The sequence below is a fragment of the Hemicordylus capensis genome, chromosome 2 (genome assembly GCF_027244095.1).
Source record: "Hemicordylus capensis ecotype Gifberg chromosome 2, rHemCap1.1.pri, whole genome shotgun sequence".
NCBI classification, from domain to species: Eukaryota; Metazoa; Chordata; class Lepidosauria; order Squamata; family Cordylidae; genus Hemicordylus; species Hemicordylus capensis.
This window is the reverse complement of record NC_069658.1, coordinates 207,364,432-207,383,229: the sequence shown is the minus strand read 5'-3', so window position 1 is coordinate 207,383,229 and position 18,798 is coordinate 207,364,432. Positions and strand designations below refer to the sequence as shown.

At 56.9% G+C, this 18,798-nt stretch overlaps 2 protein-coding genes across 8 annotated transcripts in view; both read right to left on the bottom strand.

The window, feature by feature from the left end:
- Window positions 1–5,132, bottom strand: part of ARHGEF18 (Rho/Rac guanine nucleotide exchange factor 18) — a 48,562-nt gene extending 43,430 nt beyond the window's left edge. For 3 of the 7 annotated variants that reach the window (XR_008315359.1, XR_008315358.1, XR_008315357.1), the window contains exon 1: window positions 4,083–4,461. Coding sequence is in view for 3 of the 7 variants with exons in the window: in XM_053291713.1 (XP_053147688.1) it covers window positions 4,083–4,100; window positions 4,995–5,070 (94 nt within the window). In the remaining 4 variants the exon portion in view is untranslated. Of the gene's footprint in view, window positions 1–4,082; window positions 4,462–4,703; window positions 4,737–4,807; window positions 4,839–4,994 lie in introns of those variants that run through there. The other 4 variants (XM_053291713.1, XM_053291714.1, XM_053291716.1 and 1 more) reach the window with 4 other exon arrangements.
- A 5,426-nt stretch (window positions 5,133–10,558) lies between these two features.
- The window catches only part of INSR (insulin receptor), a 73,238-nt gene continuing 64,998 nt past the window's right edge, over window positions 10,559–18,798 (bottom strand). Inside the window, exons 17-21 of the mRNA XM_053291719.1 lie at window positions 17,056–17,166; window positions 16,798–16,957; window positions 16,455–16,584; window positions 15,708–15,842; window positions 10,559–15,074 (exon numbers count right to left, since the gene is read on the bottom strand). Coding sequence (XP_053147694.1) covers window positions 14,726–15,074; window positions 15,708–15,842; window positions 16,455–16,584; window positions 16,798–16,957; window positions 17,056–17,166 — 885 coding nt within the window. The 3' untranslated portion in view covers window positions 10,559–14,725. The remainder of the gene's footprint in view (window positions 15,075–15,707; window positions 15,843–16,454; window positions 16,585–16,797; window positions 16,958–17,055; window positions 17,167–18,798) is intronic.

Sequence of the window (18,798 nt, the reverse complement as noted above, 5' to 3'; positions counted from 1 at the left end):
ACCGAGACTCCAAACCACAACCCAACAGATCCAATAAATGTCCCAAACGCCTGAGAAATGAAATATATTAACCGTATCAGAAGTCATGGAAATGGTGATGATCATGCCAGGTAAAACGACTAATTAAAACATGAGACACATTAAATAAAACCTAATCCAAAAGAGAACAATATAGTCCATAATTTATAGGTCAGAATAACACACAACAGCCTCTCAGTGATGAACTGTTTCGAACCACTTGATCAAGTGTCCACATATCCGTTGGTATTGTTTCTAATGAAAACCAGTGTGCTGTAGTGGCTAGAGTGCTGGTCTAGGACCGGGGAGACCTGAGTTCAAATCCCCATTCAGCCATGAGACTTGCTGGATGTGACTCTGGGCCAGTCACTTCTCTCTCAGCCTAACCTACTTCACAGGGTGGTTGTGAGGAGAAACCTAAGTATGTAGCACACCGCTCTGGGCTCCTTGGTAGAAGAGCAGGATATAAAATCATCATCATCATCATCGCACAGACTGACTATAAACAAAGGCATGACAAAGTAGCAGGGATGATACACTGGAACATCTGCAAAAAGTACAAGCTACCTGTAGCCAAAGATTGGTGGGACCATACAATTGAAAAAGTGGTAGAAAATGAAGATGCAAAAAAGTTATGAGACTTCCGACTACAAACAGACAAACATCTGCCACACAATACACCAGATATAACTGCAGTCGAGAAGAAAGAAAAACAAGTCAAAATAATTGACATAGCAATCCCAGGGGATAGCAGAATAGAAGAAAAAGAAATAGAAAAAAATCACCAAATACAAAGATCTACACATTGAAATTGAAAGGCTGTGGCGGAAAAAGACCAAAATAATCCCAGTGGTCACTGGCGCCCTGGGTGCAGTTCCAAAAGACCTTGAAGAGCACCTCAACACCATTGGGGCCACAGAAATCACCATCAGCCATAGACAAAAAGCAGCTTTACTGGGAACAGCCTCTATTCTGCGACAATATCTATAACTGCTGACAATAAAATTCTGGCATCCCAGGTCCTTGGGAAGGACTCGATGTCTGGATAAAACAAACCAGGCAATAACACCTGTCTGACTGTGTAAACAAGAAATAATAATATCAATATCTTCACTGCGACGCAAATACCATGTTGTTGAAAAACTCTTTCAAGACATGGAATAAATCCTCTTTGTAGGGAACTTCATAATCTTCTCTCGTAATGTAATATATCCAGATTTCTTTGCAACCTTGCTCCTCCCAAATCTCTGGGATATGGAGCAAGGCTGCAAAGGAATCTGGCTATATTACATTACGAGAGAAGATTTTGAAGTTCCTTACAAAGAGGATTTATTCCACGTCTTGGAAGAGTTTTTAGCCTACTTTCCAGGAGGCTTATGAGATCACCCGGCATTCTGTCCGTGTGTCCCCCGCTATCAACTTCGCAACGCCTGGACCAATATGAACCACATTGGGTACAGCTGTAGGGACACATAGGGACATGTGATGATGTCATCCACCCTGATCCAAGATGGCAGACGCATAAACTTTCAAGGCGCAAGTGGGCTAACCTGTGAACCACCTAACCGATTTGAACCAAATATGCTACAGCTGTAGGGACACATAGGGACACCTCAACAGTGTAGTTTGTGATGAGGTCATCCATTCCAATTCAAGATGGCGGCTGTGTGAACATCTGAGGCACAAGTCCAATTTGTGGACTGCCTAACCCATTTGAACCAAACTGGGTACAGCTGCAGTGAGTGACACACAGGGACACCTCATTGGCATAGTTTGTGATGATGTCATCCACACCGATTCAAGATGGCAGATGTGTAAACTTTGGAGGCGAAAGTGGGCTAAGTTGGGACTGGTTAACTGGTTTGAACCAAATTTGCTACAGCCGTAGGGACACATAGGGACACCTCAATGGCATAGTTTATGATGATGTCATCCACCCCAATCCAAGATGGCAGATGCGTGAACGTCTGAGGTGCAAGGTGGTGCAATCTGTGGACTGTCTAACCCATTTGGACCAAATTTGATTGTAGTGAGTGACACCCACAGGGACACACAGGGACACCTCAGTGGTGTAGTTTGTAAGGATATCATCCACCTCAACCCAAGATGGCGGACACATGAACATTTGAGGTGCAAGAGATCTAACTTGTGGACCTCGATTTGAACCAAATTTAGTCCAGTTGTAGAGACAGTGAAAGGAAAGCAGGCTGACCAGTTCTTATGAGAACAACTTGTTCCCACATGGTCTTTGCATCACAGTGAAGATACTGTTGATTTGCATTAGAATCAATACGAACTTATACATGGACACTCGATAAAGCGGTTCAAAACAGTCCATCACTGGGTTGCTGCCGTGCGTCATTTTGACATGACATATATTATGGCCAATATAGTTCTCTCTTAGAATGGAAGTTATTTAGTGTCTCTCCTGTTTTAATTAGTCATTTTACTTTGTATGATCAATTATTATCACCATTTCTAAATGATTCCATGATTTATGATTCCGCTAAGGTTAACATATTTCATTTCTCAGGCATTTCTGGCATTTCTCGAATTATTGATCTGTTGGGTTGCTGTTTAAATCCCCTGCTGTCTCCTCCATGTCATTTTCCAGATTGTAAGCCTTTGGGGCAGGGGCCTGACCTCTCATTCCCTGTAGGTGGATGACACAACCATCCACCCTCTAGAAAGAGCTTTGCCATGTTCCTCCCTCAGTGTTTTTAAGAAACAACTGAAGATGCGTCTTTTTAATATCCTCTGCCATCATCTGGTAGATTCCTTAATGTTTGGCTTTTCAATGACCACTTTTAATTTCAGTTTTTAAAACACGTTATTTTAATTGTGGTTTTAGCCTGGTCTTTCCATTTTTAACTTTATTAATTTTTTATTCTATATTAATAATTCTTCATATATTACCCTTCCCTGATCTGCATTTAACTAAGACACAGAGCAGCCCAGGTCTTGCAAAGCTTTGCTAAAGATGCTCCTGGCTCCATTTCCTTCCTGCCTAGAATAGGGCAACATGTGTGTGTGTGTGTGTGCGCGCGCGCGCGCACGCACACACACACACACATGCGTGGGTGGGTGGAGAGAGCTCTAGACGCTGAATGAGTGGCGTTGTGGGCTGACAAGGAAGGCGGGTGGCAAGAGTCAGGGATGCTGAGAGAGGAGAGACCCGGGTTCAGATCAGGCTTGCTGCTCCCCACCAGCCTCCAGGACCAAGCCCAGAGCAGGCAGCTTCAGTGGGAGAGGCAGAGCACCTCAGGCTCCAGGCCTGGGAATTTGGGCAGAGACGTGGCTGCAGCTGCTGCTGCCCACAGTGCCCAGTGCTCTCCCAGGAACTCTGCACTTCTCCTCAGAGCTCACCCCCCTCCCAGAGATGAACCTGCCACCAAACGGCATGATAAGTCAGACCCTGTGTGCTCCAGGACAGGCCAGGCGCAGGAGGGGCTCTACCAGGGGAGCGAAGGGGGAGAACGAGAGAGGGAGACAGACGGGGCCGAGGGGGACCAGCCCAGGGAGGCCTTTTTAGGCAATGAACAGGCCTCCAGGGAGGAGAACTATCAGCCTGCCTGCCTGCCTGCCTCCTCTTTTGCTTCTCGGCTCTGCCGGGGGAACCAATTCCCAGGCTGTAGCGCTGAGAGGGAGAGGGAGACCTGGGCAGAACTGGAATCTTCCTCTTCCCAGCAGGTTGCAAACAAGACAGGAGGACAGGAAAGGGCCAGGCTTGGCCTCTGACTCGGGCACAGAGGGGCCCTTCCAGGGCTGGCTGACCCCGGGGCTTTCTGGGGGGCCTTGACAGAAGCTGCTCCTGACCAGAGCCAGCCCAGCTAGCCTGACGTGGTCTACTTGGTGGTGGTGGCGGCGGCGGCGGCAGCTGCCCAGACCACTCCCCTCATCACCTGCTTCCTCTCCGAACTGGAGATGCTGCCCGGGATTTGCACGTGGGGCCATCGGCAGGCCAAGCCGGGGCTCTGCTGTGGAGGCGCAGCCTAGAATGGGGGAGGCCCAGACTCAGCCACGAAGCTCACCCACTCCCACCCCCCACTCTCAGCCTCACCGACCTTGCTGGGTTGTTGTTTCTGCAAGGATACAAGGTGGGGGGGAGGGAGGATGAGCATTCTGCGCTGCCCGGAACTCCTCGGAGGAAGCAAAGCAGGCCGGGCAGGAAGGAGAGGTGCAGCGGGTTGCGTCCCCCCCCAGAATCTCTCCCCCCCACACACATGGTGCGGGAGGCTGCCCAGGAGAAGACAGGCCTTCCTGGCCCCCTCCCCACCCTAGGCGGATAGCAAGTGGCCTCTGGAAGGGGCTAGGCCCCAATCCTCTGGACTGGCGGTGGCTGATCAGGTGCCAGTTTCCGTGGAAGGGGAGGATGGGGCAGGGAGACCCCCCCCCCGGAGCAGAGCTCTCTTCCCCATCCAGACGCATGCAGAGGAGGAGGAGGAGGAGGCCGCTCTGCTGAAGAAGGCCCCCTCAGAGGGCCCTGCATCTTGGATCAGAGTCTGGCTCACACTTGCCCATCGCAGGACGACGGGGGCCCCATAAAAGGTCATGGCGGCGGCAGCAGTAGACCCAGCAGCCTCCGCTCCCAGGAAGCAAACCCCCCCCCCCCCCGAGGCCGGCTGAAGTGGCCCCGTCCTCTGCCCCAGCCGAAGAGGGACAGGAGGAGGAATCTCCATCCCCACCTGGGGACTCAGACAGAGGGGGGCACCTGCTTCTTCTTGGAGAGACCCCCCCCCGATCTTCTGGCAGGTAAGACAACCAGTGGAGCCTGCTTTCTGTCTCCCACCTCTGTCCTGGGACATGTGCAGAGTGCATCCCCCCCACACACACGCTCCTCCAGGGGGCTGAGGAGGCCCCCTTCCCGGCCTATCGGCCACAGCAGGCCAGTCGGAGCTGAGGCTGCTGCGCTCCCGCCAGAGCCTCCTGCCCCCCACCCCACCGGGCAGCCCCCCCGCCGCCTGCCCCCTGCCTACCTCGCTTGAAGGACCACCTCTTCATCCAGCGGCGGGAGAAGGAGGGCCAGGAGTGGTTGAGGAGCGAGTCGGCCATGGGGCAGCCGGGGCGGGGGGTCGTCCCTAAATCGGGGCCGCCGCGCAAGAGCCAGGAGGAGGGAGGCGGCGGCGGCGGCGGGGCTGCAGCAGCCCAGCGCGCGAGTGGAGGAGCAGCCGAGCCAGGACGCCGTCAGGGGCGGCGGCATCAGCTGATGAGGGGAAGCCGAGCCAGGCGAGGCGCCCGGGTGGAGGGTGAGCCCAGGAGGTGGGACTTGGGCACCTGCTGCTGCCTGCCTCTCTCTCGGGAGCCAAGGGGAGGGCGGGCGCGGCTGCTCCCACGCAGGGTGGTCTCCCCACTCCATGACCCCACCCCGCAGGGCAAAGGTGCTTCGGCACCCAAAGGACTAGGAGGCGCTCCCGGTTAGTTTGAAAAGTCCCCGCGTGCAGCGAGCGAGGAGACAGCGGCGGGGGAGGGATCGACCAGCCACCGGGGGGGGGCTGCGGACCCGCGTCCAAGGAGCGAGCCAGCTCCCAGAGGGCCCGGCTGGATGACCACCAGGGGTCCCGTCTCCTCGTTGCCCTTCGCGGCCCTGCTGCAGCCCGCCCCGGCCCATCTTCTAAACAAAGCCGCCCCCTCGGGCAGCAGGATCCGTGAGGATCGGAAGGCAAAGGTGCCGCGTCAGTCCGCTGGTGGGGCGGGCGGGGGGCGGCACATGGTCTGGCCCAGACAACCCAGACGCCGCCGCGGCACGTGGTGGGCATCCTCGGGGAAGGGCCGGGCCAGCAGCGCCGCCCCGAAAGGCAGGCGGGCCCCTGCTCGGGCCCCTGCCCAGCCCGGCTGCTGCTGGTCCGGGCTGGGGGGCGAGTGAACCAGCTGCGTCTTCCTGCCCAGCGCCAGCGCTGCCCGCCTGAGCCGCCGCCTTCTCGCTTGGCCCGGCAGGGGCTCCTCGGCTGCGGCTGCCGGGCCGGACAGAGACGGCGCTGGCGGTGACCCCGGGGAGGCGGGGCGGGGTGGGGGGGGAGAGGTCTAGGGGGTCATGGAGAAAGACCTCCCGCTTCTCCCTCCCCCCCCCCGCACGCTGGGACCGGGGGCCGTCCCGGGACACTGAAGGCCGGGAAATCCACCCAGGAGATGCCCCTGAGAAACCCAAAGGCTAACGGAGGCTGAGGGCTGCAGCGGGTGGGTCCTCCTCCCTCTCTCTCTCTCTGTGGGTTGCAGAGGCACCAGGCCTCTGAGGCTGGAGGTGGCTAAGCCCCTTTTAAAGCCATCCATTCCAAACTCGTGGCCATCGCCCTCACCGCATCCTGGGGCAGCGAATTCCACAGGCTAGTTAGGCACTGTGCAGAAAAGGACTTCCTCTTGTCGGTCCTAAATTTCCCATCCTTCAGTTTCATGGGGTGATCCCTGGTTCTAGCTGGGCTGAGAGAGAGAAATTTCCCTCCATCCGCTCTCTACCCTCTATGCATAAGGAGCCCAGGAGTGGCCTATAGCCACCGGACTAGTAGCTGTAGTTCAACAGCACAGCGGGAAAATGCTTGACTAACAAGCAGAAGGTTGCCGGTTCGAATCCCGCTGGCACTATATCGGGCTGCAGTGATATAGGAGGATGCTGAAAGGCATCATCTCATACTGTGCAGGAGGCAGCCATGGTCAACCCCTCCTGTATTCTACCAAAGACAACCACAGGGCTCTGTGGGCGCCAGGAGTCAAAATCCACTTGACGGCACACTTTACCTTAGTTCATCAGTGTGGATGGCTTTAAGAGGGGTTTAGACAAATCCATGGCGGACAGGTCGATCAAGGGCTACTAGTCTGGTGGCCATGGGCCACCTCCAGCCTCAGAGGCACAATGCCTCTCAATGCCAGTTGCAGGGGAGCACGAGAGAGGGCCTGCCCTCCCCTCTTGCCTGTGGGCTTCCCAGCGGCATCTGGTGGGCCACTGCGTGAAGCAGGATAGGGACCCTGGCAGCTGCCATATATCGAGACAGAGCCTTGGTCCATCTCTCTCCGGATTGTCTACCCAGACTGGCAGCAGCTTCTCAGAGACTGCAGGTGGGAGTGTGTCTCAGCCTGATCTGGAGCTGTCAAGGAGGGAATTTGGAACCTTCTGCATGCAAACAGACAGGTTTTCTTCCCAGAGCAGCCCCATCCCCTTCAGAGGAATATCTTACAGTGCTCTCACACTTATTTATTATTAATTTATTTCTTTATTAGATTTATATACCGCCCTTCCAAAACGGCTCAGGGTGGTTCACAACATGATAAAAACAGTTAAAAACAAATTAACGATTAAAATCAAACTATTAAAACACAATAAAACAAATAAAACAGCTAAAAGCCCTGAAAATCAGGGCAACAGTTTAAAACAATCATTTAAAACTCTGGAAGACCAGGCCAAATTAGTACATTTTAAGGGCTCTCTTGGAGGACAGCAATGATCTCAACTGTAGTCTCCCACTCAAATGCAAACCACAGCAGACCCTGCTTAGCAAAGGGAACAGTTGGCGCTTGCTACCCCAGCCCAAGCTTTTTCAGTCTTCCTTTTAGAAAATAAAAGAGTTGCAGATCTGTCCCTTTTCCATGCCTTGCTCAGAGATGGCACCATGAAGCCGCTTCCACTGCATCAGGGTTGCCCTGTGAGGCGCTCCCCTAGCCCCCTGGCACCATTTCTGGGGAGGGGTTTTCACCCTACAGCCCCTGCCAGACAGGTGACTCACCCACTCCCTTGGGAGCCGGCTGCACACGGAGCCCCTTCGCTGCCCCGTACCATTAAGCACACCTTGCAGATGTGCTTTGTACACATTGGTCCATGCGGGGGGGCCCCTAAAAGGGTCACCATTGCGCTCACAGGATCTCACCCTCAAGCTGAATGTTAAGCAAAACCAAAAGGCCAGGGAAGGGAAGAGAGTCCGATGTTGCCAGGCCAGGCCTTGGCCACGGGCTCCTTGGGTCGTGGGTAGCCATTAGGCAGGGGGTGGAACATAACAATGCTAATATGATCATGTCCTGATACAAATCGATGGTGCGGCCCCATCTGGAGGACTGCATTCAACTTTGGTCAAAGTCTCTCAAGAACTGGAAGAGGAGCAGAAGAGGGCCACCCAGATGACCAGGGGCCTGGAGCACCTTCCTTAGGAGGCGAGGCTATGGCATCTGGGGCTCTTGACCTTGGGAAAGAGGGGACCAGGGGAGACATGACTGAGGTGTATAAAATGATGCATGGAGTGGAGAAGGTGGACAGAGATAAATTTTTCTCCCTCTCTCACAACACTGGAACCAGGGGTCACCCCATCGTTCAGGAAATGTAGGACTGACAAGAGGAAGTCTATCAGTGGCTCCTAGTCTGAGGGCCACCTCCAGCCTCCAAGGCAGCATGGCTATGAGTACCAATTGCAGGTGAGTCACAGCAGGAGGGAGGGCCTGCCCCTTTCAACTCCTGCCTGTGGGCTCCCCAGCGGCATCTGGTGGGCCACTATGCGAAACAGGATGCTGGACTATCTAGCATCAGGGCCTTGGGCCTGACCCAGCAGGGCTGTTATGTCTTTTTTGCACCGGGCGGCACTCTCAGACCAAATTCCACCTGCAAAGGCCCCCCCCGCCCCCCCTCCATTCCAAGCAGCAGCTGGTGATTTCCACTATTCTCTGCTTTTTTACACCCACCCCATACAAGCTGCAGGCGCCCCTGAACAGCTCTGTCACTCATTTGTTTTCGTGAATAGCCAACCTGAAGCGTTCCGTTCAACACATTAAATTACTTTGTGAGGTTTTAGTAACGCAAGAATCACCAAGAAAACTTACCCAGGACAGGCAGAAACCCTCAGCAGCAGCACTGCCCCGGCAGCGTCGGTGTCGCCCTCCCTGGTGTGATGATGATGTTGTCGGGAGACGCCGGCTTGCGGGCTCATTGCCAAGGGCAGCTGATGCAAACCACTTCCCCTCTTCTCCGAAAGGCCGCCCTACTCGGCCCCTGCCGCTGCTGCCACTGCCACCGACAACTTGCCCCGCTTGCTCGTGGGGAACTCCATCCCTGCCCAGCCCGCTCACGATTTGCCCCCTTCTCTTCTAGGGCTCCACAAAGGCTGCTCCCAGCTCCTGCCGGTCACAGGAAGCCTTGTGTGCGGACAAAACTGAAGGGCACCCCAAGACCCGAGCAGCAAGTGGCTGAATTCTCAAGACGTCTTCATCAGGCTGAAGGGGGGCAGGGGGCATGATGGGGCAAGAGCCTGAAAGAGCCTAAAAGGAGGGGGAGCAGGAGCAACCATGGAGACTTAGGAACAGCCCTGCTGGATCTGGCCCGTCTAGTCCAGCCTCTGTTTCACACAAGAAGCAGCCCAAAGGCGGACATGCCCTCTCTCTTGCTGTTGCTCCCCAGCAACTGGGATTCGGAGGCACGATCATGCCGCTGAGGCTGGAGACGAATAGCCATTGATAGACCTGTTCTCCATGAATCTGTCTAGTCCCCTTTTAAAGCCATCCAAACCAGTGGCCATCACCACATCCTGTGGCAGGGAATTCCACAGGTTAGTTATGCACTGTGTGGGAAAGTATTTCCTTTTGTTGGTCCTACATTTCTTGGCTGTTTAATGGGACCGACCCTGGTTCCAGTGTGAAAGGGAGAAAAATTTCTCTGTCCACCCTCTCTACTCCATGCATAATTTTATGGACCTCTCTCACGTCTCCCCGCAGTCGTCTTTTTCCTAAACTAAAAAGCCCCAGGTGTTGTAGCCTTGCCTCGTAAGGGAGGCGCTCCTGGCCCCTGGTCATCTGGGTTGCCCTCTGCTGCACCTTCTCCAGTTCTACAATGTCTTTGATTTACCCCCATTAGTTGAGCAGCTTTTGCCTTCATCTTCCGTCCCCCCCCCTCACTAATTGGTCACTCTGAAGGAGGGAGGGGGAGAGCTCTGAAGGCCAATGCAGACTAGGGCCAGAAGCAGCCCCACAGACGGCGGCTAGATGACGACAGCACCAGGCAAAGAGATTCCTCCTGCAGACCGAGGAAGACAAGGCCTCACCGTGACCTGAAGACCCGCGGCTTCCCTTGGGGCCACTGTGGTGGGGGACAGGATGTCTGCCCCCCCCTGCTGGCTCTTAACACATTAGGCACACAAGAGCAAGGAGACAGAGAGGGACACTCTTCTTTCTGCAGGATTGTGCAAATCCTTGCTCCGATGGGGGATTTTTGGGTGATCGTCATGGGGGGAAGCGTGCAGACAGCCAAACCGAGGAGGAGGAGGAGGAGGAGGAGAGGGCGGCCAAAAGCCAGTTCCGGTTCCCAGCCACCAGTTAGTCAAGAAAACAGTAAGGAAGTTGGGCAACCAGAGACCCGGTGGTGTTGCAAGGAAGCAACGCTGCCCGTGGAGGGGAAGGTGCCAAGGCAGGCTCCAGCCAAAGCCAGGAATGCTGGCCCGAGGGAGCTCCAGGGAAGAAGCCAAGCACTCCGGAGCCCATGTCCCCCTGCAAAGGGGAGGGGGTTACGTGAGGGGCACCGCCCACCTGGATAGCTCTTGGGCCAGCTTGAGAATGACCAGAGATGGACACCCAAGACTCGGATGTTCTTGGATAATTTATTCAGAATTGGTTTTTTTAAATATATAAACAGTTAATTGTTCAATATTTTACACACAGCAAGTTTTACACTTTATATTCAAAGATACTCTCTGTACACTTCACTGCTTGGCTCTTATATGAAAGCATTGAAAAAATAAATCAAGTGGATATTTTCTATTAATTCCATTTTCAAAACCATGGCACATGTTGATCCTTTATTGTAAAACAATGAGGTATCTCTTTATTTTTGCAGGAAAAAACCTCTCCGTGTTCTGGGACCATCTGCACACATGAGAAGCAGCAAGGTGGGCACAGAAGGAAAAAAGGGGGCTGACCTCCCAGGGAATCTATCCTGCGGGGCGCTGCGTCTGGCCGCTCTGCCTTGCCTGGTGTGCAGCCTTTCCAGGACTTCAGCCTCCCAGGAAAGAGAGGAGTCAGGTGCTGGGTGCTGGGCACAGCAAGGGAAAGCCAGCCCAACTGCCCCCGTGTGAAGACCTGCAGCAGGTCTCTGAAGTTCTGGCAGGTGCCATCTGGATCTTTTTGGATCTTCGATATGAAGACAAAGGATCAGGCTTTTTCAAAAAAATAAAAAATAGAAGAGGTGGCAGCCGAGCCACGGTGTGGGTGACGCAATCCATATCCGAGAGTGATGTGAAGAAACCGCTCTGCTGCCGGGAGGGAGGCCACGAAATGCTTCAGGCTTCTCACGGGGGGGGGGGGTTCCTGTGCTCATCTCCGCTGGCCCTTGCTTGCCCCTCGCCAGGTCAAGAGGGGACACTTTCGACACGGAGACGGAAACCAAAACCCAAGAGCTCCACTGGGCCCTCTGGCTTCCACCTCTCCTGGCGCCTGCAGCCACTCCAGCCAGAACGGAGCAGGCCAAGGCACAGCAAGTCACCCGGCGGCAGCAAAAAGGCTCACACAGCCGGACGCCTCCAAGTGGCGTCTGCCTCCAGCCCAGCCGCAAGACAATTGTCACAGCAGCCGAGCCAAGGGGAAGCAAACCTCACAAGAGCAGCGGCCAACCTTGGTCTCAAGAAGCCCAAAGGCATCATCCTTCAAGGGGCTCGCGGTTCCTCCTGGCCCACTGGGAGCTGCTCCGGGACGGAGACCTGGGCGGCGGACCCCGCCCGGAGGGAAAGCCTGGCCGCCTTCTGAGTGCAAAGAGGCATTAAGGCAAGTCAATGGGCAAAGCCCGTCTGGATGCAAAAGGCGCCCACCCAAGGCAAGAGATCCCGGCTGCCCCAAACCACCCCGATGGCAGCCGGGAGAGAGATATTCACCCCAAGCCCCCTTCTCCACAGAAGAGAGAAGCCACACAAGACCAGGCCACGGCCAAGAGAGCTGCGACTGGAGGCGAGGCGGGTGCCAGGACCCCCAGCGCCTCGACACTTGCCACGAAGGCACCGGGGAGGACAGGCTAGCTGGCACCACCGGCGCTGGGTGGTGTTTTTTTGGAGGCAGAAAAAGCCACCGTTTCTGCTGGGGGGGTGGGGGTGGATAAAGAAGAGAACCCCCCTGCCAGGTGGTTTGCCCAAAGGCCCCCCAGTTTCCAGAATGCGTGAGAAGTCCAGGGGTGGGGGATGGAGCAACACAAGCCTGACTTGTCCCCTTGGCTAAGCAGGGTCTGCCCTGGTTGCATCTGAAAGGGAGACCAGAAGTGTGAGCCCTGGAAGATTCCCCCACTCAGGGGATGGAGCCACTCTAGGAACAGCATCTAGGTCCCAAGTTCCCTCCCTGGCAGCAGCATCTCCAAGAGAGGGCTGAGAGAGATCCCTGCCTTCAGCCTTGGAGAAGCTGCTGCCAGTCTGGGTAGACAATCCTGAGCTAGACAGACCAAGGGTCTGACTCAGTATGTGGCAGCGTCCTCCTGCGTCCCACTTCTGCCACTCTTGCCTTAAAAAGCAAGAGAGCTTCAAGCAGTTCTGCTCGCTTCTCACATGCGCCTTGGCGGCCCAGGACACCGGCCCTTTCCCCAGCATCCCTTGGAGGCCGCTCCTCCCTCGCCTGGCACCCAAGAAGCAAGGCCTGCGGGTAGGCAGCCCCAATGCAGAGCCATGTACGAGGGTAGCAATCCGGAAACCCCGCGGGGGTCTGACTCCATGGGGCAGGGATCTGGCTGTGGGGAAGCCCCTTTGGACCGAGACGGCTGGCCCACCCTGCCAGGCAGCCCGTCACCCTCACTCGCACACATCCCAGCAGCCGGCTTCGGACTCTGCTTGCTTCCCCCTGACGCTGCAAGACACCTGAACACGGCCATGGAGGTAGTCTCAGGGAGGCGCTGGCCAAGGCAAAAGGCCAGGCAGGGGATGGCCGAGGGGCCGCGAACCTGCCCAGCCTGGCATCATTTTGTTTTGTTTAAAAATCCATTGTTTTTACAAGGCCTGAACTTTGCTTATCATCAAGAAAACAAAAATGTTTGATTTTGTTTCCTCTTAACACGATTCACATTATATGGAAAGAAAATTAAAAGCTTATTTAGAAAATAGACACACACACACACACACACACACACACAGAGATGAAGCAGCACTTGGTTATGCCTTATTTCCTACATATACAAGCAGATCCACATAAGGTCATTAATTCAAGAGCACTTGAAATGTGATCTAGGAGCGGACAGGGAAGGAGGCAGGGACAGGCAACAGAACCACGTAAAGTGCACCATTTGGAGGGGGACGAGAACCCTCCCCCCCCGAAAAACACTGTCATGAAAGAAAACCAAGAACTGCTCAGAGAGGAAGAGGAAGGTCCTTGTGCACACGCACGCACACACACTCACACTCTCAGAGGTGGGGGGGCAGACACACTTCGGGACAGCCCCCCTGGCCTGAGGACTTTCCAGTTGGCCAGGGGATGCTGGCCTCGATGGGCCTCGGGACTTGTGGAGGGCAACCCCAGCCAGGCAAGGTGGCCCATCGGTCTAAGGAGTGTCCCCCTTCACTCCCATGCCCAGGATGCAAGGAAGCGGTGGAGAGGAGGGGGCGGGGGCACCTCAGGGCCCCACGGAGCAGGCCTGGCCAAACACAGCCAAGGGGGGAAGGGGGCCTGGAGGGGGGGCCCAGCCTGCTCTCCGCCTTCAGTGGCACAGAGTGTCCCGCCCAGGGCCAGGCTGCCCCCCTCAGCCTTCCTGACTTGCTGCTTGTGGGGGCCCCCACCCCACCCCACCCCACCCCTTGAAGACTCCCGTCAGCCAAAAGGCATTCCCTTTCCCCGCAAAGAGCAAAAATAAAAACAAGCCTCACAAAGGCATCAATAATGTAGAGGAGGTGCACTGCCGGAAATTTAAACCTGTCGCAACAAACATATCTACAGGGCTGGCCTGGCCTGGCCAGCACTCGCAACATCCTGAACCCAGAGCTGGCTACTGCTGTGGCTACCTCGTTGGCTGAATGGGGCGGAGGGACCCCCTCGGGGCCCCCAGGCGACTTCAGTATAAAAATAATCTGTTCAGGTTTCATTCATGGGGGGGGGGAGGCGTGACGCCAAGAGGACAGCAATGCAATCGCCTCCCCCCCACCTTGTGGTTAGGTTTTTAGAAACCTGCCATGTACAAAAAGGACCTCCCCATTTTCACACAGACCTCCGTGTATATGTACACACACACACTACACACACGCACTGAGCAGGAGGAGGAAAGCAGCAGCGATTGGTCGAACTGGAGGATGAAGAGAGACGGGGCCCTACGCATGATGCGCGGCCGTAGTGGTGAAGATCCTGCAGCCGCCTCCAAGTCCCCTGGGACCTTCTTCCCCCCAAGAGGCCCGTGGAAGAGAAAAGCTCCCGCTCGGGAGGCAGAGCTCCCCCACGGCCCACCGGCGAAGAGGGGCTGTGGGGAACCCCTCCCTGCCTGGGGCCCAGAGTGGCCTGGAGGGGGATCAGTGGCCACGGCGTGGCCTGTCCAGGGTTTCACAGATGATGCAGGTCCACCGACCGCCATCCCCCACACTTGCGCCCAAACCAACACCGCAGGCGCCACAAGACACCCTGTGCCCCCCCCCAACCCCACCCCTGAAAGGTCATCACAATCGTCGGATGATTAGAAATCTGAATAGAAAGCGAGTCCGTGCGCCTCGTAGGCGGTGGCAGCAACACTGCAGGTCCTGAGATTCGTGTAGAGAAGAAGCAGCGAGAGCGGGAGGGGGGCGCAGTCAGAGAGGCGCCCTTAGGAGGGGCTGGGGCGAGGCAGGGAGGGGATGCGCCCGTTCTTCTTGCCCCCGTTCATGTGGGTGTAGGGGATGTGCTCCTCGTAGTTCCCCTTGAGCCCCACGGAGGGCCCGTTGTCCCGCCCCTCGTCCCACTGCAAGGAAGAGGCCGGGTCGAGCGGGATGCTCTCCATGTTCTCAAAGTCCAGCTCAAACTCCTCCGTCTCGGGGGGCTTGTTCTCCTCGCTGTAGAAGAAGGAGACCTCTTGGAAGGTCAGGGGAAGGTCGTCTTTCAGTGTCTCGATGATCTCAATGAAGGTGGGGCGCGTCTTGGGGTTGTACTGCCAACACATCTGCATGAGGTTGTGGCTGGAAGGGCAAGCCGGAGTCCCGGTCAGGGCTGGGGGAGGCTCCCGCCCGACCCCACCCCCAGCACTGGCGGCTCCGAAAAGGCAGAGCCCTGCTGCAGGGCGAGAGTGCCCCCTTCCGCCCGCCCCCCCGGCACCCCACTTCCTTGCTCAAAGCCACCCCGGGAATCCCAGCCCAAGCCCACAGGAGGGCCAATGGGGCCCAGGCAGCGTCCTTCCCGCAGGGATGCCCAGATGCTGTGGACTACAGCCCCCGAGGAAAAGCCATTTGCAGCTGGGCATTCTGGGAGTCGTAGTCCACAACATCTGGGCACCCCTGTGAGAGGGACACTGGACCCAGGGCCCAACGAAAGGGAGCCTGCACAGGCTTGCCGACCGCCCCCTTCCCCCAACTTCTCTCTCAGTGCACTGGAACTGTGTGGTCTGCATGGGGAGCCCATCTTGGCCAGAAAACTGGTGTAAATTCCAGCTGAAATGGGGGGGGGGGGGCGCGGCAGGGCCCAGGATGGACGCTGGAACGTGCCTCGCCATCCCCGGGGCTCCCGCCCTTGCCACAGCCCAGCCGCCAGAGAGCCTGCCAGCCACCCGTCCCAACCCAGCCTGCAGCAAAGGCGGATGGCGGCCCGGGACTTACAGCCTCTCGGTGCAGTGCTCTGGCCGCTCCAGGCAGCCCCCGTCCATGATGAACTTCAGCACCTGCTCGTTGGAGAGGCCCTGGTAGGGCTGCTCAGCCAGGCTGTTGATCTCCCAGAGGACCACGCCGAAGGACCTGCGGGGAGGGGGAAGCGGGGAGGGGGGGAGTCGGGGGGGGAGCCCTGCAGGGCTCACCGTCCCCAGAAGCATCTCCTGCTCTTGGGGGGGGGAGAAGAGCTGGGCAAAGCCTCTCTGCCAAGGGCCCCGAGGAGGAGCAGCGGCTGCTGCTGGGCTGGGCAGCCACTCCCTGGCTCCTTCCCCCCCCCCGGCCCCAGCTCTCCTCCGTCCTCTCCTCCTAACCCAGACGGAGCAGGGTTCTGCGAATGCCAGCCAGCCACAGCCCTTGGCCTGCTCTACAGGGCAGGCCTTTCCCACAGGGCCCTCAAAAGCCCCTGCGGGGTGGGCTTTCCAGGGAGGGCCAGCAGGCCCGTCTAGGTGGGCTCTGGAAACCCCTGCACTTGTTCAGCGAGGCTTCCAGCTGTGCTGAGACTGCTTGAAGTGGCTGCCGCTGCCGCCTCTCCCCTTTGAGCAGGACGCTTGTGCTCCACGGCGCCGATCAGCACTGCCACCGGAGACTCCGGCTTGGGACCCCCCTCTCTGGGGAGAGGCAGGGCAGCGGCCAGGCGAGACAGACAGCCCCCAGCCCCAGGGCCGGGCTGGAAGGGCTGGAGCCCCCCCCACGACTCACCAGACGTCCGAGCAGGCTGTGAAGATCCCGTCCTTCAAGGACTCGGGGGCCATCCACCGCACGGGCAGCAGCCCCTTCCCCCCCTTGCGGTAGTAGTCGGTCTCGTAGATGTCCCTGGTCATGCCAAAATCTGGAGGTGGGGAGGAAGGGGCAGCTCCTTAGCTGGGAAGGCGGCCTCAAGCAGGCCGTCCGCTGCCGGGCAGCAGCGCCAGGCCCCGAAGCAGCCTCCGGCCCAGCGGTCCTCTCTGCAGACCCCAGCCCAGAGTGAGCCCAAGGACGCTGCCCGGGCCCCCAGCAGCCACCTCGGGGCTGGCCCTCCCGCCCTGGCAAGGAGAGGGCGCACCTCCAATCTTGACGGTGAAGTCCTCCGCGACCATGCAGTTCCGGGCAGCCAGGTCTCTGTGGACAAACTTCTTGGCGTTCAGGTAAGCCATGCCGTCCGCAATCTCGGCCGCCATCTGGACCATCTCTCGGAGAGTCGGAGGCGGGCAGCCCAGGTCGTTCTGCAAAAGCCAAGCCAAAGGCATCGCAGCCAGAGCGGCGCCAGTGCACCTTCCCAGACCCAGCCCTTTCCACCAGCCCCCGCTGCTCCCGCGGTTACCTCTGCCTTGGGGCGCAAGGAGCGGAGATAGCTCTTCAGGTCCCCGTGGGCCATCAGCTCCATGACCACCAGGGTGGGCTGCCCTTTGGACACCACCCCCAGGAGGCGAACCTAGAGGAGTCAGCAGGGGGGAGAGAGAGAGACAGGCAGGTCCTGAGACGTGCCAGAGGACGCTCCTCGCCGGGGGGAGAAAGACATCCCCTTCCTCAGCCGCAGAGGGCCCCAGAGCCCGAGAGGGAGAAGAGGGCTGCCTGGCCCAAGCAGGCTGCTGCGGGCCGGGACCATCTCCTCCTTGCAGCAGCCCTCTAAGGCCTCAGGCTGAGAGGGGCCTTTCCCAGCCTCGGGAGCCAGGGGGGCCCAAGCATGAGCCCAGGGGGCCCTTCTGCAGGCAAAGTAGGGGGCTCCACCATGGCGCTCGACCTGTGAGGTGGCTCACTGGTCCCGTCCACCCCAAAGCTATGACAGGATGTGACAGAGGTCTATATAATCATGCCTGGTGTGGAGAAAGTGGAGAGAGAGAAATTCTTCTCCCTCTCCCATAACACTAGAACCAGGGGTCATCCCATGAAATGGATTGCCAGGAAATTAAGGACCAACAAAAGGAAGTAGTTTTTTCACACAACACATCATCCACTTGTGGAACTCTCTGCCACAAGATGTGATGACAGCCAACAACCTGGATGGCTTTAAGGAGGGTTTGGATAACTTCATGGAGGAGAGGTCTCTCAATGGCTACTAGTCGGAGGGCTACAGGCCACCTCCAACCTCAAAGGCAGGATGCCTCTGAGTCCCAGTTGCAGGGGAGTCACAGCAGGAGAGAGGGCATGCCCCTTTCAACTCCTGCCTGTAGGCTTCCAGCGGCATCTGGTGGGCCATTGTGTGAAACAGGATGCTGGACTAGATGAGCCCTGGGCCTGATCCAGCAGGGTTGTTCTTATGTTCTGTCTTAACTGGTTGCGGGGAGCTTCACATGTTGTCCTTCCAACTGGGACGAAGCCATGCACAATATGTGAGTGATGGTACGAGTGGTTCTCAAATTAGGGATGGGATCAGAATTTCCTCTAAGGCCATTGTGTGCATTTGCATGGTTTATGTCCGCTCAGTTCATTTTCAATCCTGCTCAGGTTGAATCAGGAAGGCCCCACTCTGAATGTGTGGGTGCCCACACTGCCATGATACTGCCACCCAGAACAAAACTCATTCCACATACAGATGAAAAGAATTAGAGAACACACTGGATGGGACCATGGCTCAATGTCATGCAGAAGGCACCAGATTCAATCCATAGTAGCATCTCTGAATAGAGAAAGACCCCTGCCTGACATGCTGGGGATCTGCTGACAGTCAGTAGACAATATTAAGCTAGATGGACCAGTGGTCTGACTTGGTATAAAGTTTGTTGGTTCTTCGACGTGGTCTCTGTGCTTTACACGAATGGGCTTTGCGCCTGTGCAGAGACCACATTGGAGCTTCCAAGCTAGAGTTCTTAACTTTTGGCAGTAACCCCGCCCCCTTGGTATATAGTCGGCTGTGCGGGCTTCCTTCCGCGATCGAAGGGCTAGTTGGAGGGCTGTGGGCCGCCTCCAGCCTCAAAGGCAGGATGCCTCTAAGTACCAGTTGCAGGGGAGTCACGGCAGGAGAGAGGGCACGCCCCTTTCAACTCCTGTCTGTGGCTCCCAGTGGCATCTGGTGGGCCACTGTGTGAAACAGGATGCTGGACTAGATGGGCCTCCTTGGGGGGCC